The following is a 26,500-nucleotide window of genomic DNA, read 5'->3' on the forward strand; positions in this document are numbered from 1 at the left end:
TTTATAAGCAACTACTTTTACTCAAGTATTTTACTGGGTAACTTTTACTTTTGTAACTTTCTATTAAAGTATCTATACTTTTACTGAAGTATGGCAATTGGGTACGTTTTCCACCACTGGTTTAAAATAGCAATAAGGCACCTCGGGGGTTTGTGGTATATTGCCAATATACCAAGGCTAAGGGCTGTATCTAGGCACGAAACACCAGGCACTCCCAAGTTGCGTCGTCGTAGTGCATAAGAACAGCCGTTAGCCTTGGTGTTGTATTATTGGCCCTATACCAGACCTCGACCCTTATTGCTTAATTAACTACATGGGGAACGGAAAGATATTAGTTTCTGTTGAATTATATTCAAAAAGTCGACATTTCTAACACAGACACATATTTTCATTCAATCACAAGTGTTTATTCTTTCTTATCGAAGTCTTTCCAGAAAAACGTTGCATGCTTGACTAGCAGATGTGACTTGACACTAGACTAGAGCATTACAACATGCAGTCTACCTCGTTGACAAATGTCTCGCACTGAGTAGAGTTCGTAGAGGGCTTGTTCTCGTTGATCTGGAGCTGTCCTTGGTGATGTACAACTCAATCCAATTAGCTTTCACCTCTGGGCTGTGTTGCAGCCAGCGGGTGGAAAGAACGCTCAGCCCTTTTAGTCGATCATGTGTGTCTTGCTATGCAGATAGCCCATGGTGCGCTCATCCGTTTATTTCTACATGTTCGATATCCGAGGATAGGTTGCCTCTTTTACCATATCCCCATGGAGTGTGTGATCTGTAATTTTCCTACTGGTAGTAGTATTTCCTCTCCTCGAGGACGATATTTCTCTGTTTATTTCAAAAATTGATCAAGATATGTGGAAGACTCCAGTTACAGACGGCTTGCGGTACTAGTCTGATGGGAGGGTAGCCTAATCACGAATAACCTGCCTCTTCAATTATTTTCGGGGGAGAGGAGTTTGGTTTGAAAGGTAAAGTGATACAAAAAGGTAGGAGACGGATTGTTATTAGCCTATATTATACTGTTTGAAAAAAATCTGAAATGTTCACCTTTCACGTTTTTCTGAAATGTTTAAAAATAATATATCATATTTTAGCCTATCTACAGATCTATTATTTAATGATAGGTTGTGTAAAATCAAAAGAAAGCATGTTAATAATAGCCTAAATGTGAAATAGATTGCTTGATTACAGTGAAATACAGGATCAGTCAGGATGTGATTATTAATAAGATGCTTGAAAAGTTAAGCTTACTGAATTAATATGGTAAATTGTGTAATATAACCAATCATATATTGGTTCCATTTGATCTTCAAAGCAGTGTATTACATAAGTAACCTTGGGGTGATAAAGTACAATTATGTGACCTCTATCAGGATTTACCCTAGGCTATGATCATCAATCACAACCACAGCCTTATCAAGACCTACAGTATCACGATGAGGTTGGGTACCATTTGCCCTCCATGTGATACATCTACTGTAAGTTTGTGCAACTGAGTGCCCTAGAGCTTCCTGTATAAATAGCCTGGAGGCTATTATCAAGTCATGTACAGTAGCCTAGCTAAGTGTAATAGGCTAGCATACTTGCAGGATTTGTGGTTGACTTTAGCTTACACAATCACGTTAAAGTGTAGGCCTATTGCCTTCAATGCTGTAGTGCAACCGAATCGTTCTTTATTTTATAAAGAATAACTTTTTAGGGTAGTTCTGCAATACCTTGAGCTCACATCCCATTTATTTAATTGGATTGGCTATACTGTTCTTCAATCCTGGTCTTGGACCACAGGGTGTGTAGGATTCTTTCCCAGTAGCCCGATAAGGAGTTGAATTCAGTCTGGATTGTCTTGCTATACTAAGAGACCTGATAGAAATAGTCAAGGGTGTGATGATTAGTTGAGGCCAACTGGGCTGAAACAAGCCTGCACACCCTGTGGGTCCCCACGATCAGGATAATGCATCCAGGTGCACATTTGTCATCAACTAATGGGTAAATTAGTGTTCCTGTTTTTTTTTTTCTCAGTTGAAGCCATGGGGCAACCGGTTTGAAGTTGATCTCACATTCAAAGTTGGTGTGCCCATTCCTAACTGAGGGGTCAGTGGATTTGACCTGACCTCCTCCTGACCTATCAGAACACCTGAACTGTGACCATCATGGCGGAGAGAGCTGGCTTTGGGATCCCCAAAAGCAACTTACGTCCTGTAGGCTCACTCCCACCAGAGCCTATCGATATCATCCGTACCAAGGCCCGATCCAGAAGAGTCCGCATCAATGTTGGGGGTCTTGTCCACGAGGTCCTATGGAGGACACTGGACCGTCTCCCCAGGACCAGGCTGGGTAAACTCAGAGACTGCAATACCCACGAAACCTTAATGGAGATCTGCGATGATTACAGCTTGACTGATAACGAGTACTTCTTCGATAGGCACCCAGGAGCGTTCTCCTCCATTCTGAACTTTTACAGAACAGGGAAGCTGCACATGATGGAGGAGATGTGCGCCCTGTCCTTCGGCCAGGAGCTTGACTACTGGGGTATAGATGAGATCTACCTGGAGTCCTGCTGCCAGGCCAGGTACCACCAGAAGAAGGAGCAAATGAACGAGGAGTTGAGGAGGGAGGCTGAGTCGCTCAGAGAAAAGGATGGGGAGGAGCCGGAAGAAGGCTGCTGTCCAGACAAGAGACAGAAGCTGTGGGACCTCCTTGAGAAGCCTAGCTCTTCTCTTGCTGCTAAGGTAAGACCAAAGCATTGACCTGGGTTAAGTTTAGGCCTACTGACTGTGGGTCAGTCCAAATCCATCCCATCCCATGGTGTCATAGCTGATGCAGGAATTTCTCTAATTTATCGATTTAAACATAATTTATGATCTTGGATTTGCTTCATGGCAAACATCCTAAAGTGGCTACTGTGAAGTAGTTGAGTACTATAGAGCCTATGCTCTTAACCCCTTTTCAACTCCAGCTCAGCTGCTGGAAAAACTCTGAATGAAGTAGATCTCAATATATCAGGGATTTGATATATGGAATTTGATCAGTTAGTTTTATTCACAGATCTTGTGTTCCACATTGAGTTTTTCTTTAGATACCTCCTTCCTTCCAACTCAGGAGGAGAGTATTGGGCCCCCAGCAGCTTAATCCTCCTTTAACCTATGAAGTAATCAGATAAGAAAGAACCCAGAAGATTATGGTGCATGTGTGATTAGTGCATATTGCTCTGTGTATTGTACAGATGATATGATACACTTAAAAATATATATTAATAATATCACACATATTGATACACAGTATTTTTCATCCTTAAATACATTTAGTTCATTTCAGTATAGGGTGATCAGTTGCTTAATAAGGGGTGAATATGAACTAGGGCACTAAATGCCTAGTGTTAGGTTAGGTATTATGAATTGGTATTCATGTTCAAGTTAAATCAAATAACTATGTCTCCAGGACTAGGCTCTCATATGAATCTGTCTATAATGTGAAACATTATTTTGCAGACAGCAACTTAATTCCTTGTCTTGCGTACACACTCCCAATGGTATACCATGTGTACTGGGCTTCCCAGAATTCAGGCCAAGGAAAGTAGTCAACCCATTAGTAACAGCTTTAATGTGCATGCTTTTATCTATTTTTTTCTAGAGTGGGGAAGTGTAATGCATTGTATTCCCACAATTGCACATTTGTCCTCTCTATGGGCAGAATCTAAAACATCTAATGGTTCACACAGATGCTAACCTCAAATGGTATATACAGTACAGGAGGTTTTCTGAAGGACCATGCTGGAGTTTTATGGAGAGTAGTTGGGAGGGATAAGCAGAACATTTAGTTTTGCTAAAAAACACAAGTGATACCGTCAAGCGCAGTGTGCAAGTTTTTAATTTATTCAATAACATTTAGTCACCTAATTCTGGAGGAGGTACAGAGAGTGTCTTATAGGAGTAGGCCTGCTAGGAAAGCGTTTTAGGAGGAGGTAGTGAAGGTAAGAGGACAGATGGTCAAGGGAACCCACTGTTGGCTCACACACGTACTGGTCAGTCCCCATTATCCTGCCTCACTAAACAGGCAGGACACTCAACAGACTGCCAATTGGGCAATCCTTTTGATTTCACTCTGTCCCTGTGCAATATTTGAGCCACTATGAACATCATGTAATTCAAGCTGATGTGGGCTCCAAACCCTGAAACATGTCCTCCTTCACATACCTGTACTATATTTACATTGAAACCTGACTATCCAGAGATGGGTATAGTAGCACCAAACCAAATGTGTTTGTTAATTAGCTTGGTGATTTCTAATGATAGAGTGAACAGTGAAGTAAGAAAGGGCATCCCTTACCCCCCCCCCCTTGATGGGCACTTGGCTTGCAGAAGGAAGCATGGGGGTAGCATTAGCTAGCACATGGGGATTAGGGAGTGCTTAAAAGCACAGAGGTGATCCCAGGGTGTGCTGACCCCTTTGACCTGAGAAAGACATGGAAAAGCAAAAGGCACAGTGGCTGTGTGCACCGCCAACTCCTTCTAGGTGTGATATACTGGAGGAGCAGCAATGGGTTGTACCTGGCCTGTCACAACAGTGCAGTATGTTATGTTTGGCTCCCAGTCAATCATATTTTGTGAGTCAGCACAATGACACAGTATCCACTCAAGCGCTTGTCATTACATCACCCACAACTGCTGACAGGAATGGAAAGGGGGCTTGCATTGACCATATCAAATTACCTCACGGACTACTCTAGAAGTCATCATTTTGTGAGGCTTCAATGGATGTTCATTAGTGTAAAATGTTATTCCAGTTTATTACTTATAGTACAGTATTTGATTTGGTATATTTATCAAATCTACATTTGTATTATGAAATTATTGGAAACAACTTTACCACGGGTGTCAAAAATGTATTGTGTGATTTTCAATGATACAACCAAACATTCAAAACTTTTGTGAATATGAGTAACTTCTTGACACAGAACATGTGAAACTTCCATGTGAGTGCTTACAGCTTGCTGTGTCCTGGGCATACTGGTCATCAACTCCTTCATTCTACACACCGTTCTTAAATATCAGTTTTAACATACTTTTATATGCTATAAAAGCCATCAGGAAATCATACAGGTAGGCCTACTACATAATGGTATGTGTCCCTAGTTTTGCTGAGGCCTGGTTGTACGGCTCAGTACTGTAGGGAGTGATGGAAGTGAGACTTAATCTTCTTTGGGGGTTTTACCCTGGCTGCTTCTGCAAATAGACTGTTGCGAAGGCTGCACACCGTCTGGCTCACAGTGAGCTAGGTTTGCAATATGCCGGTCGGCCCAGGCAGAGGTCACGTGTGCGTGCGGTAGAGCTGTTAATCAATTACTGGAGTTGGGTTTGCTGCTGCTATAAGATTAACAAATGAAGTACAGGTAGTCTCCTTCTCGCTTCATGATGAGTTCCTTCAGTTGAGTAGATACAGGTTGAGGGTCCCCTGGTGAATTTGAGTTAATGACTGTGAGATTGTGCAGATGGCAGAAGCCTGTTTCCTTATCACACTCAATTTACTCTTGAAGAATGCTTAAAAAGCTTGAGTTAGTTAAATTTGTCCATTTGGCAGGTTAGACAGAATGCTTGAATAGCAGAATAGTTTTTCCCAATTGTGTTGTTGAATGCGTATCCTTTTTAAAATTATTTCACCCATTTACATCGATTGACCTTCAATTGGAGCTGATAATGTCATATGGGTCATAGGGCATTGTTCTCAAAGAAAATTACAGGTTTTTCACTAGCCCATGTGGCTCAATTGCTGTGGTCTGGAACATGCACTATAGTAGTACAGGGTTATCTTAGCCTTGGCTAGATTGGAATTTTGTGCATGGTAAAACTGTATTCCAACATTTTAGCTTTTTTGAGAGATGTCTTTCAATCCACCTCAATTTACCCACTGGATAGAAAGGTCACAATTTTGACATGGGGACCTGATCAACTCAGAGCATTTAATTAAGCGCTCTTTATATATTCAGCAGCCATGGGAGTATATTCACACAGGCAAAGTTTAATCATTATTATACCAAGGATGTTATCCTATTATTGATATATGGGATGAGGGATTTTGAGTCTTGGCAAGTAAACTGCACCTCTCAGCATAATCCATTTTGCCTTCAGTTCATATAAGCATGGCAGTTCAGTTCGTATAAGCATGGCAGTTTAGTTCATATAAGCATGGCAGTTCAGTTCGTATAAGCATGGCAGTTCAGTTTGTATAAGCATGGCAGTGCGAGGCGCAGGAAAATGTCAATTGCATCTGCGTGGTAATGTGCCACCCTTTATATAACTACTTGTCTCATCCCTCCTCCCCTCTCCTCTATCTGCAACTACCTCAATATTAAAAGCTATAAACAGGAAAAAATAAGCCCATCAATTCTCATCCTGTGTCACTTTATACAGGCACATGCACAGATCGGGCTCTACCTGTGCAGAGCACAGCACCTTTTCCCTTCCTGTCTCTGAAGTGTCCTTTTGTTGCTGTTGTTCTGATCCCACTAACTGCAAGTTGTCGTAAATATGTGTGTTAAATATGACATTTAATTAGCCATTAAGATATGGCCATCTATTGCTTTTATGTAACTTAATGATGAAAGTCATAACTGCTCAACAAGCCTTAAACATTATTAAACAAATGTTGCACCTGCCCCCCAAAAGATCTTTCCCCGGCCCTGACTACATATATGCATTGTGTTGCTAAGTCATTTAATTTAAAATGGCCTTCACATTCCACTATAGTAGCCAGTTGTTAAAATTCAAAGCATGAGCCGTCCTTTAACTTTTTAGAAACTGCTGGTTAAACCTTTCAAATAATTACTCCCATTTTTATCTTAGATTTATATCAACTTTGAGAGAATTTCATTCCATTATGGCAGAGGGTCCATCTGGACCTTTTTAGAGCTAGACTTAATCATCAGTGACACTGAGGTTGTTCAATATTACTCGGTTGCCAAACAGTGTCTTCTCTCTCAGGTTAGTCTGAAAGGTGAAATGTTTGTAGTTTTGTTTTTCCTCATTTTTGGAGGTGTACAGATTGAATGAGTCTGTTGATCCTCTTCAATAAACACTTGAAAGTCAAGATCATGTGATCGATAGACGTACTTTAAATGTAATCTTTTTTGCTTATTTGTCATTCTTATTTGAGAAATCATACAATTGATTGCGTGGCTTGAGGGTGGTGAGTGTGATATGATTTATTTGACTGCAGTTGGCAGGCTGTAGGCCTACAGCACAAAGGCACATGAAAGGAACTGGGCACTCTACTATAGTTGGAAATCATTGCCCTGAGTTGAGTAGTCTATTTATGGAGTGGGTGGCAATCGAATACGTAGTAATATGCAAATGAGTTCTGCATTAGCAGATGACATACGCATGTTGTTTTTTTGTTGTGATGTATAAGTATGCTGTGGCAGTCTGCTCTTCTCCAGTCAATGCAATACTGTGCGGTGAGCACGTGGCCATTGCAACATCCAATGTTTGTCCCTAAAACAGAATACCTTGGACATAAATATCAGTTCAGTTTACATGCTGTGTTGAAGTACAGGTTGCCACTCATCACGTCGTCTGAATCTATGTCACATGTTCATGTCACCTAAATAACCAAGCTTTTGGTTGGCCTGTATATCGTGAAGACCAATCAGGCACACGTATTTGACTAATTACTATAATCGTGGCCTTCTCCCTTCTCCCCTTACACAAAGAGACACCATCACACCCTCACCAACAAACTGAACTCAATCCAGTGGGTTTTGGTCTACATAGATCACAGCCAGGGACCATCGCCTGAGCCAACATGGTCTAAATAAAACCTATTTTGTGGGGTAATAGCATGGTGTCTTTGACCATAGTAATGAACTGTGAAATCTATGCAAATTCCCTTCATACTGCAATGTTATATTGTTACATTTTTGAGAGTCTATATGCATTTTCACTGTATATTGATAATTGAGTCATTGCATTGCTAAGAAACACTGATATATTTGGTTTCCAATCCAGTGGTACATCCCTCATCAATAGTGAATATGTACACACACATATATACAAAAACACACAAGGCTTGATATTGGTTAAGTTATGGTCTTATGTAGGCTATATAACCATTTTCCAGTTGCTATTGTTGTACTATGTCCTGAAATGCCACTCCTCCGCTGTGCCCCTTACTCAGCAGAATCTCCGTGACAAATGTGGTGGGTTGGCTCCAGCTACATCTCACCTATAAAAACACTGCTAATCCAATATATCCTACATCACTTTCCCATAAATACCCCCTGACATTGATCAATATGTTCTTGAGTTTCCGTGCTCAGTTTGTTTCCCCTCCGAGACATTTGTCAGAGGAAATCTAACCTTCAGTCCTTACATCCTATGCATTGAGATGGTATAGGAGGGGGGGGGGGGGGTGTCTTGTTTGTCTTGCTGCTTTTTGTCTTGTTGTCCATCAGATTTATAAACTGTGAGCTCTTTGCTGTATGACAAGTATACCCCAGAGGAAGAAGGCTCTGTATGTCAGCCATTTTGTTATTGGCTCAGAATATATATTTTATATACTGTAGGATTCATTTTTGCTGGCTGTATACTGGCATACATTTTACAGGCATACTTTCATATCAATTAATTATTTGAGTAAATTACATTTTGCCTTTGGCAGTTATGATCACAATATTGCTACTGGACTTGAGGTGAAGTCGGTTTGAGGTGAATGTGGAACTGTAATACCGTTTGACTGATGGATTTACTGTTATTTGCACATCATTTTTACATGAAATTTTACAAGTGGTGTTTCTCTTTTATGTCATAACCATAACACTTGTGATACAGTCATTATTTTGATGAAGATTCCCCTCTAACAGCTGTGTTAAGCCACAGTTCTCTGCCTTCCACACGTCTTAATTTCCTCTCCGATGTCGCTGTAAATCCAAACTCCTGTCGCAGATTATAGCTGGAACAAATCCCTGTGTTCTGCCAGATTGAACCTCTACAAACAATCTTCCTGGGACAATGTTTTGTGCATTTCCTGGGAGCCTTTGTTTTAAGTTTAGCAGCAACCCAAGAGCTAAACGTAACTGAGTGGGAGGAAGGCACTGGCCAGGGCTTAATGAGGGAAATCCAGATCTTTCAATTAATCTGCTTACCTCTCAGTAGCCAGATGTTCTCAAGGACTGCACCATGCCGGTCCAGGTCACACATGCATGCAGCCTGGTGGGGACAGAGAGAAACACAGCTGAGGCAGCTCAGCCAGCGTACTAGCCCCATTGTCCAGCAGTCCCACCTCTCACGTACTGTATTGGATATCTCCGCCACTCATAACCATAGAGCATCATGCTCAGGGTTATGTTTTGAGGGATTTCTGTGTATGAATAAAGGGCTTTATTGTCAAAGCATATTATAATGAAAATGTGGATTAGCAGGGTATAATACTCAAAGCTCTTAGACTGGGTCTCCCGAATGGATTCCCTTGTTGGATTTTAAAATCGCCAAAGGGCATTTTCTAAATACAGAACATACCTATATCTACAATACCAGTCAAAAGTTTGTACACCCCTACTCATTCAAGGGTTTTTCTTTATTTTTACTATTTTCGACATTGTAGAATAATAGTGAAGACATCAAAACTATGAAATAACACATATGGAATCATTTAGTAACCAAAAAAGTGTTATACAAATCAAAAAAATATGTTTGATTCTTCAAAGTAGCCACCCTTTGCCTTGATGACAACTTTGCACACTCTTGGCATTCTCTCAACCAGCTTCACCTGGAATGCTTTTCCAACAGTCTTGAAGGAGTTCCCACATATGCTGAGCACTTTTTGACTGCTTTTCCTTCACTCCACAGTCCAACTCATCCCAAACTAGCTCAGTTGGGTTGAGGTCGGGTGATTGTGGAGGCCAGGTCATCTGATGCAGCCCTCCATCACTCTCCTTCTTGGTCAAATAGCCCTTACACAGCCTGGAGGAGTGTTGGGTCATTTTCCTGTTGAAAAATAAATTATAGTCCCACTAAGCGCAAACCAGATGGGATGGTGTATCGCTGCAAAATGCTGTGGAGCCATGCTGGTTAAGTGTGCCTTGAATTCTAAATAAATCACAGTGTCACCAGCAAAGCACCCCCACGCCATCACACCTCCTCCATGCTTCACGGTGGGAACCACATATACAGAGATAATCCGTTCACTCTGTGTCTCACAAAGACACAGTGGTTGGAACCAAAAATCTCAAATTTGGACTCATCAGACTGCACAGGAAGAAACGGTCAAAGTTCTTGACATTTTCCGCATTGACTGACCATCATGTCTTAAAGTAAGGATGGACTATCCTTTCTCTTTGCTTATTTGAGCTGTTCTTGCCATAATATGGACTTTGTCTTTTACCAAATAGGTCTAGAGAGAACTTATTTTTTCAAATCTGTAGTTTATAGAAAAATATGTGATCTATATGGAAAATAGTCAATTGTTATTGCTGTGAAAAATATTTCCTGTAGACTACAGATGAATCCTGAAATACTCTACAGTAACTCTTGTAGATACCCATAGCGATATCCGTCTTGAGAAAGTAATGAAGGTGACATACTGTACATTGTCTATTGATTCACCTTATTATTTCCTTTTTACATATTCAATAAAAATACAACATATGTGCCTCAATGGTAATTGCTCCACTCCACTGAGAGCTCCATGGCCAAAGAGAAAGCTCTGTCATTTGCATTTATTTAATTAATGAGAGCTTTGTCAGACTGTGCTCTTTTAGTGGGTAAAGATTGTCTGTCAGGACTGTTGGGGGATAAAACCACCAAAAATGTTTTGCAGGAGAAGAACAATACTGGTGTTTTATGACTATTACACAGCGTATCAAAGAAGACTCTTACACCTTAGCCATGAAGGTGCATTCTTGTGGCTGAGTATCTGATGATCCGTTGGCTTTCCCTCCCTGTGTGTACACGCATGCCCTGCCCTGGAATGATCTCAAGACGTAGGCTAGCTATTTCTCTGTATCCAGATCACTGTTCATGTAATTAAGTTGGTGCAGATCTAAAGATAAGGTCAGGAGGAAGCTAATCCTGCTCATTCCACCCCCACACCCTCACCAGTGATGTCTGTCTACCTGGACTATATCTATATGCACCACACGCGCACAAGGCCCATGAGTGAATTACTCTGTATTAAGTGCTTGGGTAGTATATCACACAGCAATGTGAGGGTAGAATCTATAGAGCGTTTGCTGAACAAGGCACAGTGGTCTCAATGAATAGTGTAAATGCCATGTGGTGTCATAGACAAGATAAAGACACATGGTAGTGGCCCACTAGTGTGGTTTTCACAGAAAAGTTGTGTAAGTGTATAATGTTGAATACTGACTTCAGTGTACTGCCTGTGAACTTTTCAGCGTAGTCTTTGCCATTGTGTTGTTTCTTCATGTACAGAGCAACTCAAGTCACTCAAGGCTATCACTAATTTCCCTGTGAATTTTCTACGTGAAGCAGCATGAATTTAGATTAGACCAAAGTGGAAAGATGCTAAGGTCAACCATTTGGCAACTATTACGCCACTTTAGTGGATGTTGCACTTGCACTTTGATCCACCTGGTGGGTGATAATTCACCTCATAGTTGACCAATGAGACCTCAAGAAGCTCTGCCATCACACCCAATAGGCATAATGCTGGATGACCATTGACTTGACCTCAGCAACCATGACTGTAGCCTGATGGGTTGTTCATCCTGACATGCCTGAGACAATCCCTGCGTCACGCAATTCCTACAGCCAAGGCTTTTCAGAGGCTTTGTCTTATCCCTCCCTACACTCTTAGAATAAAAGGTGCTATATAGAACCGTGCCCTTTCCTGCAGTCAAATGACCAAATCTCCCTCTAGTGGCCTCATGGGTGGAATGTTATGAACCCTTGGATGCGTATGGTCACATATTTGTGTCTTCACAACTCTATTCCTCAATTTCACCATTTATTGTAAAAGATAAATGCAAACATCATCCAAGCATCATACGGAACACATCCACAGCCAAACTCATTCCATAAACCAATCTAAATAACAGGTTACGTTGACAAAAATACAAAACTTAAGTTAGCGACCTAACAGTTAGACTTGTTAACAATGTACCACATATCTGGTGAGCACAAGGGAGAAATTTAATATTGTTTAGAAAAGAGACACGTATCAGCGAAGCTAACAGCAGCTAAATTCTTTATGATGGCAGCCATGTTTGACAAGAGAAAACTCCCTAATCCCAGAATGTCATTCACTATAAGATGCAAATAAACTAAGTCAAAGTCAAAGATGGCTTCACCCATTGCCCGAAATATATGAACTTAGTTTGGCCACTTTTTGAACGGTCATCCAACTCAGAATTCCAACTCGGGAACTCTGGCCTCTTTCTAGACATTCCGACCTGAAGATCAGTGACGTCATGATTTGACCTCATATTCTTCAGAGTTCCCAGTTGTCTTGAAAGCACCATAAGTCAGTCAATTGAACCATCTCTTCCCCTTGTTGTGTTATAACATCTTTGGTCTGACAGACACGTTGTATGATGTCAAAAACATGGTTCTACACATAGCTATGTTTCGGGTAGCCTCTGACAATAACATTGACATACAGAATACGCTGACTCGGTGAGCGAGTTTATAAGGAAGTATATAGGAGATGTTGTATCCACTGTGACTATTAAAACCTTCCTTAACTAGAAACTGTGGATTGATGGCCGCATTCGCGCAAAACTGAAAGCACTTACCACCGATTTAATCATGCCAAGGCGACTGGAAACGCGCCCAAATACAAACAGTGTAGTTATTCCCTCCGTATGGCAATCAAACAAGCAAAGCGTCAGTATAAAGTGGAGTTGCAATTCAATGGCTCAAACACGAGACATATGTGGCAAGGTCTACAGACAAACATGGATTACAAAAAGAAAACCAGCCCCGTTGCGGACACTGACATCTTGCTCCTAGACAAATTAAACAACAGCTCTCCTTCTCCGTGGCCAACGTGAATAAAACATTAACGTGTTAACCCTCGCAAGGCTGATGGCCCAGACGGCATCCCTTGCCACGTCCTCAGAGCATGCGCAGACCAGCTGGCTAGTGTGTTTACGGACATATTCAATCAATCCCTTTCCCAGTCTGCTGTCCCCACATGCTTCAAGATGGCCACCATTGTTTCTGTTCCCAAGAAAGCTAAGGTAACTGACATAAATGACTATCGCCCTGTAGCACTCACTTCTGTCATCATGAAGTGCTTTGAGAGACTAGTCAAGGATCATATCACCTCCACCCTACCTGTCACCCTAGACCCACTACCAATTTGCTTACCGCCCCAATAGGTCCACAGACGATGCACCCTGTGCAAATGGTTCCTGGACTTCCTGACGGTCCGCCCCCAGGTGGTAGGCAACATCATCTCCACTCTGCTGATCCTCAACACTGGGGCCCTACAAGGGTGCGTTCTCAGCCCTCTCCTGTACTCCCTGTTCACACACGACTACGTGTTCATGCATGCCTCCAACTCAATCATCAAGTTTGCAAACGACACTACAGTGGTAGGCTTGATTACCAACAACGACGAGACAGCCTACAGGGAGGAGGTGAGGGCTCTCGGAGTGTGGTGTCAGGAAAATAACCACTCACTCAATGTCAACAAAACAAAAGAGATGATTGTAGACTTCAGGAAACAGCAAAGGAAGCTGTTGCACCCTATCGACATCGACGGGATAGCAGTGTAAAATGTGGAAAGTTTTAAGTTCCTCTATGTACATATCACCGACAAACTGAAATGGTCCATGCATACAAATAGTGTGTTGAAGAAGGTGCAACAGCGCCTCTTTTTTGTTTTGAGGGCGTTACCCGGAAGACGGTCAATGTTATTTCATCAGCCGACACAGTATGTAGCACCAACACTTTATATGAATACCTTTTTTAAGTGAATAAGGTGCAACAGCGCCTCTTCAATCTCAGGAGGCTAAAAAACGTTGGCTTGTCACCGAAAACCCTGCCCACAACCGCAGGGCTCTCCAGAGGGTGGTGCGGTCTGTACAACGCATCATCGGGGGCAAACTACCTGGCCTCCGGGACACCTACAACACCTGATGTCACAGGAAGGCAAAAAAGATCATCAAGGACATTAACCACCCAAGCCACTACCGGTTCACCCCGCTTCCATCCAGAAGGCGAGGTCAGTACACGTGCATCAAAGCTGGGACAGAGAGATTGAAAAACAGCTTCTATCTCAAGGCCTCAGATTGTTAAACAGCCATCACTAACACAGAGAGGCTGCTGCCTACATACATACTCAAATCATTGGCCACTTAAAAAAATTGATCACTAGTCACTTTAAATAATGCCACTATAATAATGTTTACATAGCTCGCATTACTCATCTTATATGTATATACTGTATACTGTAAACTTCACTATCTATTCTTTACCATCTATTGCATCTTAGCCACTCTGTCACTGCTCATCCATATATTTTATACTTATATATTCTCATTCCATACCTTTACTATATTGTGTGTATTAGGTTAGGTTGTGGAATTGTTAGATATTACCTGTTAGATACTGCTGCACTTTTAGATCTAGAAGCATAAGCATTTCGCAACACTCGCAATAACATCTGCTGTCCATGTGTATGTGACCAATAAAATTTTGATTTGAGCTGGCAAATAGCTTAGCAGTAGCTCATCATAATCAGTACAACTTTCATAAAAATATTTTACCCACACCATTACAATCTATGCAAGAATTGGAATACATGATCTGTCACCATTACTTGAAAACATGAGTAAACAGTAAATACATTATGCTCCATTCATACATGTGGTATGCTGCAGTAGAAACAACAAAACAATTTACAGAAAATAAGGCACTTACTTTGATAGGAACGCAAAGTCCAAAGTTATTATTTGTAAGGAAAACAAGAATGAAGGCAATGCGGGCACCAGACAGAAAATGTGACAGGGGGGAAAAGTTTGTGTAAGGCCTGTTCTGACTATAGATGCGCAAATGTCTGCATACTTGATCTCGGGAAACACGAGAGAAGTACTTGGGCACTCTTTGAAGAGAGAAGTTTGTCCGGCTCAGTAAAGCCTCAAACATAAATTGTCCGCAACAGTGACATGGGTGACTCCTCATTAATTCTTATGTGAATTAATGAGGAGGCTGAACACACCTCAATTCAAACTGTTGTTGCAAAATAAAACCTGTTAGAAAATCATTTGAAATTGACTAATTGAAACAGCCTATAGATAATTAGCAAGCAGCGTGCCTTGGTTAGAGGGCAGCGCGGGTTAACTGTCCTGTTGCTTAACGATCACATTTTGAAACAATGAGTGGATTCTGACATCACCTGCATTAAAAAAAATCTCATGCTAGGGCGACCATTACATGTTGACAACATCGGGCACGCGCGTATCCGAGTGGGCTTCTTGATTTTGTCCATCCACACCAGATGCGATCAGGACACGCAGGTTGAAATATCAAAAAGAACTCTGAGCCAACTGATTAATTTGGGGACAGGTCGAAACACATATGAAACATTCATGGACATTTAGCTCTACTCCGACAATTAATCCACAATTAAATCTAATAATCTTTCCTAGTTCAATCTTCTTCTGTGAATTTTATATGGCATTGGCAACCAACTTTAAGATGCATTACTGCAACCAACTGGAATGGAGTGTGGACCTCCATCTTTCAATCACCCACATGGGTATGTGCTCCTAAAAACCAATGAGCAGATGGGAGAGGCAGGACTTCCAGCGCGTCAAACATCTAGAATAGAACCAAGTTCTATTTTAATGCATGTCTATGCAGATGCTCGTGAGCAGTTTGGTTGAAATGATTGAATAACATGGATGTGTACATTCTATTTTTCAATGCTCGCGCACACAACACTGCCGGTGTGGTCAGCATGTTAGAGATATTTGGAATTCACACGTGAAAAGGTTAATATAGTATTTGTCATAAATTCGTAATTAATACACTTTTTTTTTATAAACGCTGAAAATTCAATGTTTCTATGTCAAACAGTTGTTATTTTTCAGTCTTCTGTGATACTTATATGTATATAAAGTGTAATATTGGGATGCAAACTCACAATTTAATACATTTAAACTCTATATCTGACATGTTACAGGTGCCTTCTTTTTCTTAAACCCAAAACCATGTGTGTGAGGTGTGTACTTTAGTTTCAAAGTAGATTTGTTTAAGACTACCAAGAAACACTCTGTGTGACCCTGATTTAGCCGACTGCAGTAAAATTGAAAGGTTATTTGCCTGTCCCCATAGGGCAACCCCTTGAAGAAGCCTTTTTGGTTACAGGTTTTGATTGCAGGGATCCATTTAGAACCGTCTCTACAGAGGGTTCTACCTGAAACCAAAAAGGGTTCTCCTATGGGGACAGCCGAAGAACCCTTATGGAACCTTTTTTTCTAAGAGTGTACCACTGCATCACATAATGACAGACTCTCTCTACGTCTCTCTCTGTAAAGCTCTATAGAAAGCCACCATTCTTTAATGTGTTCTCAGTTGAACATTTGTATATTTTTAAAAGGTTTTGAAATGTTCTTACATCTGATATCTTTCCAATGATTTGGGATTTACTTATGTAGTAACATAGTTGTTACATTGTTCTAGCATATTGACTTTTTCCACCTTATTAATATTAAAACCAAGTACAAATATCATTGATACTAATTGTAGGTAGCTACTGATTGTGTTGAATTATACATTATTTTCATTAAGTAAATAACAGGTAAACACCTGGAAGTACAGTAGGCCAACCCATTTCTACTTACCACATAATTTCGTAGTAATAATCTGTCAAATACCATCTAAAACAGCACTGTAAAATAAAAATAAACATTACCAATACTTGTATGGATCATGGAACTTTATAAGTGGAACCAACATATATATTATGTTTTACCACCAGTTGTGGCTCATTTATGTTTTGCCTCGTCTTGGCAGGAGGCTTTCTCAGAAGTAGCTGGCAGCAGATGCAGGCGGTTGTCAGCAACTCACGTGGCATCGACAGGCTGTCACAGCTATGGCCACTCTCCACTGTAAATCACCTTATGTGCTCTCCTGGACATTTTTTATTTTTATAATATATTTTTTATCACTTTATATGTAGATGCAGGTATAATAAGTCAATATAACACCCCCTGTCCTCCAGAGGGCCATAAGTATAGGAGCTTCTGCATGTGCTTGCGTTGTCTTGTCTCTGTGAGGAGGACATTTCAGGATAATTATAATAGGATTTGGTGGCTATCTATAGTAAGGATAGAGAGAGGTTAGAAATGGTTACTCATTCTTTCCTCAACAGGAAGAATCAACCAATAATCTGATACTACTTCTTCAGTCATCGTTGTAATTCTAAACACCCCCATGGAAACTGTCATTGAAAAATGCCAGCCAGACAGTATATTGTGTATAGAAAGGTGATTGTGTATAATAATTGATTAATGAAACTCATTGTGATCCATACAGTATGGTTGTATGGCTATGGGCTATGAGTAGAGACTCAAAGTTAGCATGTATTAGTCTATACATATAATATTTATGTTTCAAATGAGAAAGAATACATGACAGTTAATAAAGTCTATAATTGCATGTGCTTCATGGGATGAGGGAAACCCCTCCAGAAAGGGATTTTTCTGTGTAACCATCTCTCACAAGGCCAAGAGTCCCATCGTTAAGTCTCCAAGCCAGTCAATAGCTCTCCCCCCAAAATCTTTCAGTGCTAAATACTACAGTATGGCCTGGCCTGTTTGGGATATACCAATATACACTGACCATACAAAACATTAAGAACATTAATCTCTTTCCATGACATAGACTGACCAGGTGAATCCAGGTGAAAGCTATGATCCCTTATTGATGGCACTTGTTAAATCCACTTCAATCAGTGTAGATGAAGGGGAGGGGTCAGGTTAGAAATACATCTTTAAGCCTTGAGACAATTGAGACATGGATTGTGTATGTGTGCCATTCAGAGGGTGAATGGGCAAGACAGAAGATTGCCTTTGAACAGGGTATGGTAGTAGGTGTCAGGCTGGGTTTTTCACGCTCAACAGTTTCCCGTGTTCATCAACAATGGTCCACCACCCAAAGGACATTCAGCCAACTTGACACAACTGTGGGAAGCATTCGAGTCAACATGGGCCAGTATCCCTATAGAAATTATTTTGACACCTTGAGGGAAAAGGGGGTGTGTGTGTGTTCTGCTAGGAAATGTTACTGCTAATTCCTAACTGCATTATCTGCAATGTGGGATCTGTCTTTTTACGTCATTAGTTCTCCCATTCAAACACCTGTGCATCTTTTAGATGAGTTGAAATTAAATTGGCAACTGTCTGTGTGACTGAATCTCCAACAGACAATACTGTATTTAGGGTTGCAAAGCTCCTGTAATTTACCAAAGTTACTGGAATCTTCAGTATTTTTGGTAATTAACAGAAAATCTATGGCAATCTATCGTAATATTGGTAATTTATACTTGACTAACTTGTAAAAAGATGTAATCATATATAGTATATAAAAATATGTCTGTGTCCATGAGTTTCTAGTAGATAGACCATATGGTTTAAGAGAAAATAGCATCTAATCAATAATGGTATTATTTTCTATTAACTCTGCAACTATTGACTTTTCTTCTCAACTGCCACCAGTTTGACACCATAAATTGAGAACAAATACATATTGACATTGTGAAATATATACAGTGCCATTGTGAAAGTAGTCACACTCTTGAATTTTTCCACATTTTGTTGAGTTACAGCCTGAATTTAAAATGGATTAAATTAAGATTTTGTGTCACTGATCTACACACAATACTCCATAATGTCAAAGTAGAATTTTGTTTGTAGAACAAGGAATTAATAAAAAATTTAAAGCTGAAATGTCTTGAGTCAATAAGTATTCAACCCCTTTGTTATGTCATGCCTAAATACATTCAGGAGTAAAAATGTGCTTAATAAATCGTATAAATTGCATGGACTCATTCCATGTTATATAATAGTGGTTAAAATAATTTTGGAATGACTACCCCATATCTTTACCCCACACATACAATTATCTGTAAGGTCCTTCAATCGAGTAGTGAATTTCAAGCAGAGATTGAACCACAAAGACCAGGAAGGTTTTTCAATGCCTTGCAAAGAAGGGCAGCGATTGGTAGATGTGTTAAAAAAAAAAAAAAAAAAAGCAGACACAGAATATCCCTTTGAACATGGTGAAGTTATTCATTTGGCTTTGGATGGTGTATCAAAACACCCAGTCACTCCACAATGCTAACCTAAATTAAAAGAAGGAAGCCTCTACAGAATAAAAATACTCCAAAACATGCATACTGTTTGCATGAAGGCACTTAAGTATTACTGCACAAAATGTGTCCTGAATACAAAGCGTTATGTTTGGGCCAAATCCAACACAAAATATCAGTACCACTCTTCATATTTCAAGCATGCTGGTGGCTGCATCATGTTATGGGTATGCTTGTCATCGGCAAGGACTATGGAGTTTTTGGGGGGGATAAAAATAAACTGAATACAGCTATAAGCACAGGCAAAATCCTAGAGGAGAACCTGCTTCCGTCGGCTTTAAAACAGACACTGGAAGACGAATTCACCTTTCAGCAGGACAATAACCTAAAACACAGGGCCAAATCTACACTGGAGTTGCTTAACAAGAAAACATTGAATGCTCCTGAATGGCCTAGTTACATTTTTGACTTAAATCGGCCTGAAAATCTATGGCAAGACTTGAAAATGGATGAATAGTAATGGTCAATAACCAATGAGCTTGAAAAAAGTTTTACCACAAGAATAATGGGCAAATATTGTGCAATCCAGGTGTGCAAACTCTTAGAGACTTACCCAAAAAGACTCACAGCTGAAATCGCCGCCAAAGGTGTTTTTACAAAGTATTGACTCAGGGATGTGAATACATATGCAAATTAGGTATTTCTGTGTTTCATTTTCAGTAAATAAAAAATTCTACAAATAATTAAAAAGTATTGTGTGTAGATGGGTGAGAAAAAAATATATTTAATCCATTTTGAATTCAGGCTGTAAATGTGTAATAAATCAAGGGTTATAAATACTTTCTGAAGGCACTGTAAGTGTGTTAAAAGGATATTTCATGCAGAAACCCTGGTATTCACTAATTTGATGGCTTATATTTAGCATAATGTTTTAGAGCTTTGACATTCCGTTTTTCATTTAATTTAATATCATCTTATTTCATTATTTTATATATTTTACATTTGATAAATCCCCAGAGGGCTATAATCTGAAATACCCAAAAGGGCCACTAGATGTCTTGTCATAGATTACATAAAATCCTTGAAAGATACCAACATTCTGGTAGTTTACTGGTACACTTTGAAAGTTTCAAGTAATATCCGCTCCCTTTGCAGCCCTAACTATACTTTTATGCCATAGTTTTTTTTTGTCTCTGTCTGCTAATCACAATTAACTTTTTTCTACAGAGGCGTTGGAGATACAGATCTATTTCGGTGTCGGAGTCCTTTGTAACCTGGGGTTAATTCTCCTCTAAAGCCATGATTAAGAGAGTGTTTCAGGGAGGTAAAGCCCATGTGATGACAGTGTCACAGGCCTTGGGAACCCAAGCCAAGGGGGAGGGAGGGAGGCTGGACCGACCAGGTATAGCTAAGAGGGATATAATAAGCGTCTATTTCCACAGGGCACTAAACCTGTGCCCTTGTCTTGATGACAAAGTGAACATACACACACCTCACAGGTTTGACCTTTGTCAACCTTTGGTATGTGCTTATGTTAGTGCTTATTTAATCTGAGAAAGATAGCCATTGACAAAGACTTCTTAGAACCGTGACACAAAGTGCAGACAAAAATCTATATACTGTTAATTAGCGTTAACTGATGTGGTGATTTGTTTGTTTCCTCCATCAGTCAGATATCCCTGATTTAAGTGTTTCTTGGGGTAAGGAAAGAGTGGCCTATGGGCTGCAGAAAGTTGACAGGATATCTGCTTTAAGCATAGATTATCAATCCATAAGCGAGCCTCTGCTACCGGCCACTTTTAGCTGGATGGGAGGAAATATTGCCTTCTGCTCTGTCATCTGTGCCTTACACAACCATTTCTGGTATTGCTCACATCATCATACCCATTGGGTTATACAGTATATACAAGTTTAAGTGGCAGCTCCATCTAACCAAAGGATGTTGTGTAATAAATAAATAAAAATAGGTCGCTATACTGTCACTAAGTAACGTACCAGTAATATCATAGTAAAACTAAAAATTACTTTATAGTTAGATGGATGCACTAACAAATCTCTCCCTTAAGGTCAGGGCACCTTACGAGGCTGCTCTGCCTCTACCAGACCAATAGGAGTACCCCACTGTAGGGTTAAGGGTTTGCATTGGGAGAACAATTCTAGACCCTGTAAAGACAGTGATAGCTGAGGTGTGGTAGTTGATTTACTTATAGAAAATCATTAGACCTTAAGCAAAGTCAGCAGTCAACTTACTGGTTGATTTTTTAAAATGCTTATACCTGCTCTTATTGATCCTCCTGTCAAAGCTAAATGTAAACAAATATTGAAGTCACTCACTATCTGCTCACTATCTGCTGAAGGTCTTCCAGGTACCTCAGTAAGGAAGACTTAGTTCTGAGAAACAAGTTAACTAGAATTAGTAACCAGTATGGTCTTTTAGGCTTGCAAGACGATGTCAGGTGGAAATTATGCATTTGTATACATGTTGATACCAAATCAAGTCTTCAGAGATTTAGAGACAGGAAATCTCTAATCAGTTTGATTCACGGTCCTTGACATTTCGCAATGATTTGTTTTCAATGAATGGAGGATATTTTCTTTCATCAAGAGAGCACATTGAAACATGAAAGAGCCACTTGCAAAATGCTGAAGTTATTTGTTTACTTAATCAAAACTGTTAACCTCCAACAAATATGATATCACTTTGTGGATTGTCTATGTATGTAGAAGACATAATGTTATTGTTATTGTAGCTTTACCTCCCAAAGTTGGTCATCCTTTATATCAAGCAATGCTAACGTGACATGCTGATATGAACCTTGTTTATTTCAAATTCTTATTCCATATGTTAACATTCATCTCTTCTATGTTCAGTGGACCTTTTGTGTAGCCCCTTGTTTAGTGGATGAAACACAAGAGATGATGAAATCAATCCAACCACATACTATGGCATTTTCTAGTCGCATGACACATACATGTGCACCACACACACACACACACACACGCACACACACGTAAAAGGAGTTGTTTCAACTCTCTCATCATGACTAATATTAAATTGTTTCTTTGTCTTTCAGTTCCTGGCCTTTGTCTCCGTATTCTTCATCGTTCTATCAACAATCTCATTATCACTCAATACCTTGCCGGAGCTACAAGTCGTTGATGAGTTTGGACAGTTCAATGACAATCCCAGCCTAGCGCATGTTGAAGCTGTGTGCATTGCCTGGTTCACGATGGAGTACCTCCTCCGCTTCCTCTCTTCTCCTGACAAGTGGCAGTTCAGCAAAGGCCCACTGAACGTCATTGATTTACTCGCTATCCTGCCCTACTATGTAACTCTCTTCCTGACCGAATCCAACAAGAGTGTTCTGCAGTTCCAGAATGTCAGACGAGTGGTCCAGATATTTCGTATCATGAGAATCTTGAGAATTCTAAAACTGGCCAGACATTCCACTGGACTGCAGTCCCTTGGGTTCACCCTTCGGCGCAGTTACAATGAATTGGGTCTGTTAATATTGTTTCTGGCTATGGGTATCATGATCTTCTCCAGCCTGGTATTCTTTGCCGAAAAAGATGAAGATGCCACAAAATTCACTAGTATTCCAGCTTCATTCTGGTGGGCTACCATTACCATGACAACTGTAGGTTATGGGGACATATATCCACAAACTCTTCTTGGTAAAATAGTCGGCGGGCTCTGCTGTATTGCAGGTGTATTGGTCATTGCATTGCCCATCCCCATCATTGTGAACAACTTCTCAGAGTTTTACAGAGAGCAGAAGAGACAGGAGAAAGCCATCAAGAGGAGAGAGGCCTTGGAGCGGGCCAAAAGGAATGGCAGTATTGTTTCTATGAATCTGAAGGATGCGTTCGCTCGCAGTATGGAGCTGACGGATGTTATGGTGGAGAAAGGTGACGAGAAACGGCCGATGGATAACCATCTCTCGCCTAGTAGGTGGAGTAGTAGGCACGGCAACTCTGAGGTTAGTCCAAAATCCCAGGCGAGGTATAAAGAGGTTGCTCAACTGGGATCTCCAGATAGGGTCAATCCACCAAGAACCAGCCCACAGCACCTGAACGCCCAGATATTGGAGGAGATGTACAACAAGATGACGACCACTGCCAACATTGGCTCTGGAGCTCCACATGAACAAGGACAGAAGCTTGAGGAAGTAATGGAAATGAAGGTAGTGTCTTCTGGACTAAAGCCCCCCCCAATCAAGGAACGAGCCATGGGTGACCTCAGGAGCCCATCCAGTGTGGACAGCTTTGCCAGCTGCACTACGGAGTTCACTGTGGCAGAGAGCAGTTCCCTCCTCCCCAACGTAGCAGGACGGAGAGCTCCTCATCCCCTCGACCTCAGCCAGATCACCTCTGTGGAACCAAAAACCACAGGCAAAGTTCAGCCGGCCACCATCATCAAGGAGGGTCTTTATGAGTTTGTCTCAAGCAATCCAGAGGGGGCCTCACAGGGGGAGGATAATCAAAGCTTTGACATGAGCGTCGAAAGCATCCGCAGTTCTCTCAGAGGCAACAACCCACAGAAGACAAAATCTCTCAAAGTCAATTTCAATGAATCTCAGGGAGAGGTGCCATTAACACCTCCCAGCACTAAGTCCCCTCAGTCTCTCAGTGCAACTCTGTCTCCACCAGGATACCAGCCCTCCCCACCCCCAGGCCAGGGCCCGGTGACCAGCCCATGGTCTCCAGGACAGTCAGGCCAAAGAGAGGATGGAGCCCAGGGCTTAGAGGGAGAAGGTCCGCCTTCCATTTTAAGCCATAGCGGGAATCACATGGACAGGGCCGCCGTCTTCAGCCCTTTGTCACCTAAATCCCTCAACTGCACTACTCAGGAAGTGGTCGTCGCCGGCAACGGGGAAAGAGAGACAGGCAACAGCCAAAAGGAAAACCACATAGTTCTGGATGGAAGTCTATCTCCACCTTGTGAAACAAGCATGTGACTAGTATAGGTGGAAGGTCAAGGAAAGAGGAAACAGACTCTCTGTTTGTGTATGAAGAAGAAAAAGAAGCACACTAATGTAGTGAATAATAAGTTGTCTGCATGACTTGACAAGTATTATTTCTGATAACATCACTGTTTCTGAAGACCTATGAGAACTGCTTTTTGCTGCAGACGTGGAACTTATAACAGTGGATTTTACTATAAGGCTCCAATGTGAGCAAAGAAACAACCTAAATGAGGACATTTATGAACAAATTGTACATTATGGTCCAGGACTTTTTACGAAGTTATTCATTGCAAGTTTCTTTGTTTTAGCTTGCTAGTGTGTTGGGACAAGGACATCATCTGAAGAGAGAAATGAGGAAAGGCTTTGGGATTTTTATATAAGGGCTCATCATTTGTGAAACAGTAGCAATGTCATATCATATTCTGTTACTTGATATGACTTGCATTCCTTTGCTAAGTTTAATTTACTTTTCATGTTATTGTGTCTGTTTAGATTTTGCATTGTTCTCAATCAAGTCAACCAAGAGATATATGGAACAAGCAACAGTCTCTTAGTTCAGGGAAGCAAAAAGAAAGTGCAGCATATTATATAGCAAATCTATATGGAAATAGACCAATAAGACAATTTGAATAATAGCCTATACATGATTCCTCTATACTATGATTGCTTTCTAACACTTTATATTCTACTATTTTATATTCTGTTCGTGAATGAGCTTACATCCCTAATTTCTGTGTTTAGCTCTGCTGTTGTGCAACCCTTCATCCATGCAATGGGAAATGGACAAGCCATATATAAGTATTGCATGGCAACCTCAAGGATTTACACTATGGCAAAAGTGATTAGATAATGACAACCATTATACTTAAGGGGAAAAAAGTATCATACAGCAGCACTTCATTCACTTAGATACAGATCATATCAACTGAATGGTTATTCAAGTTCTTCACTAAAATGGACATGCATTATTGTTGAGTACCAGTTCCATTCTGATCAAAGGAAATCTGTTGTTACATTCCTTACTGTATTCATGTTGTTATAATGCTGCCTTCGAGAAGTGCAGAACATGTGTTGGGTATGTATGTGTGCTAGTTGGAACAAATACTGTGTATGTGATGTTTGATGTGTCAAGTTGAATTTATATTGTATGGGGCTGATTGCTAGGTCCAATACAGTACAGTACTCAGGTAGAAAGTATAACACTGCCCTCTACAGACGGAGGATTTTAAGGCACTAATCCAAGAATTCATGCATATCTCTAGTTGGAATTCCTCTTAATATTGAACAAAGTAACATCTTTATTGATTCATTGTGCATTTTAAGTTTTGCATGGCTGATCTACTCAGTAAATGGTAGACAACTGTTGCAGCTTTTTTTTAAATGATGCCGACAAGTCTGAACTGAATCACGAGGGTTACTGCGGACAATAGTAATACTACAGTGTATTAACTATATAAACTGTGCTTATATTCTATTTAAAGTAGATTATGCTACCATATTATGTTTTGTTGGTTCACTCGTATGATTGATTCTATTTTTCTAAGATAAAATAGATCAGGATTGTAATATTTCCTGGTACATTTTTGAATTGTGTGCCTTTTCATAAATATACATTTATGAGAAGGCGAAAACCTACATAATTTGGCTGGTACATAGAGATCTATAAATAAGGTATTTCTAGTAGGGATACATATGAGGTGATGATAAGCAAATAGCTATTGTACCAAGTTCTCGGGTTTTGTATAACTTGAAAGCTTTATCATATCATGGCTTACTTCCTCCTTTCGAAGTACCATTTGCTGTCAGTAATGTACAGTACAATACAGTGCAGTAGGCTTATGTTAGATCATAATTGAGATGTCAGGGAAAACAGGAAAAGTTACTGCACTGACACACCCTGGTATGACACCACCTCTTATCCACCAAGTCATCTGTAAAACGATTTGTATTTTTGTTGTAATTATCTTACATTCTTTTGTACAGTTAGCTTGATCATACTCACATCCTCAAATCAATACTTACAACCACAATATACTGTAGGTAACTCTAGGGTCAATTCCGCAGATACTTTTCTTCTGCCTGCTTTTTTTGATGTTCCCTCCATCCCAATATACTTTGGTTGTTTTAACGGTATGTGACCATAGTCATCTTAATTGTTAGTCAACATAACTTGATAGTGAATGAATAGTAACTTATTGTTTTACAATAGGTTTATTACCATATGCAAGACAAATAAAATTTGTTCATGTGACCCTT

At 40.3% G+C, this 26,500-nt stretch overlaps 1 protein-coding gene across 2 annotated transcripts; it reads left to right on the forward strand.

Annotated features, from left to right (window-relative positions):
* Positions 1-432: 432 nt before the first annotated feature.
* Positions 433-26,500, forward strand: LOC109874703 (potassium voltage-gated channel subfamily B member 2-like). Of its 2 annotated transcripts, none has more exons than XM_020466728.2 (3): positions 433-991; positions 2,025-2,734; positions 22,352-26,500. In XM_020466728.2, exons 2-3 carry the CDS (start codon positions 2,156-2,158, stop codon positions 24,233-24,235), a joined length of 2,463 nt encoding a protein of 820 aa, XP_020322317.1. In that variant the 5' UTR covers positions 433-991; positions 2,025-2,155; the 3' UTR covers positions 24,236-26,500. The 2 variants fall into 2 exon arrangements, with proteins under 2 accessions (XP_020322317.1, XP_031665532.1); XM_031809672.1 differs by having other exon boundaries at positions 433-973.

The sequence above is a fragment of the Oncorhynchus kisutch genome, linkage group LG30 (assembly GCF_002021735.2).
Source record: "Oncorhynchus kisutch isolate 150728-3 linkage group LG30, Okis_V2, whole genome shotgun sequence".
NCBI classification, from domain to species: domain Eukaryota; kingdom Metazoa; phylum Chordata; class Actinopteri; order Salmoniformes; family Salmonidae; genus Oncorhynchus; species Oncorhynchus kisutch.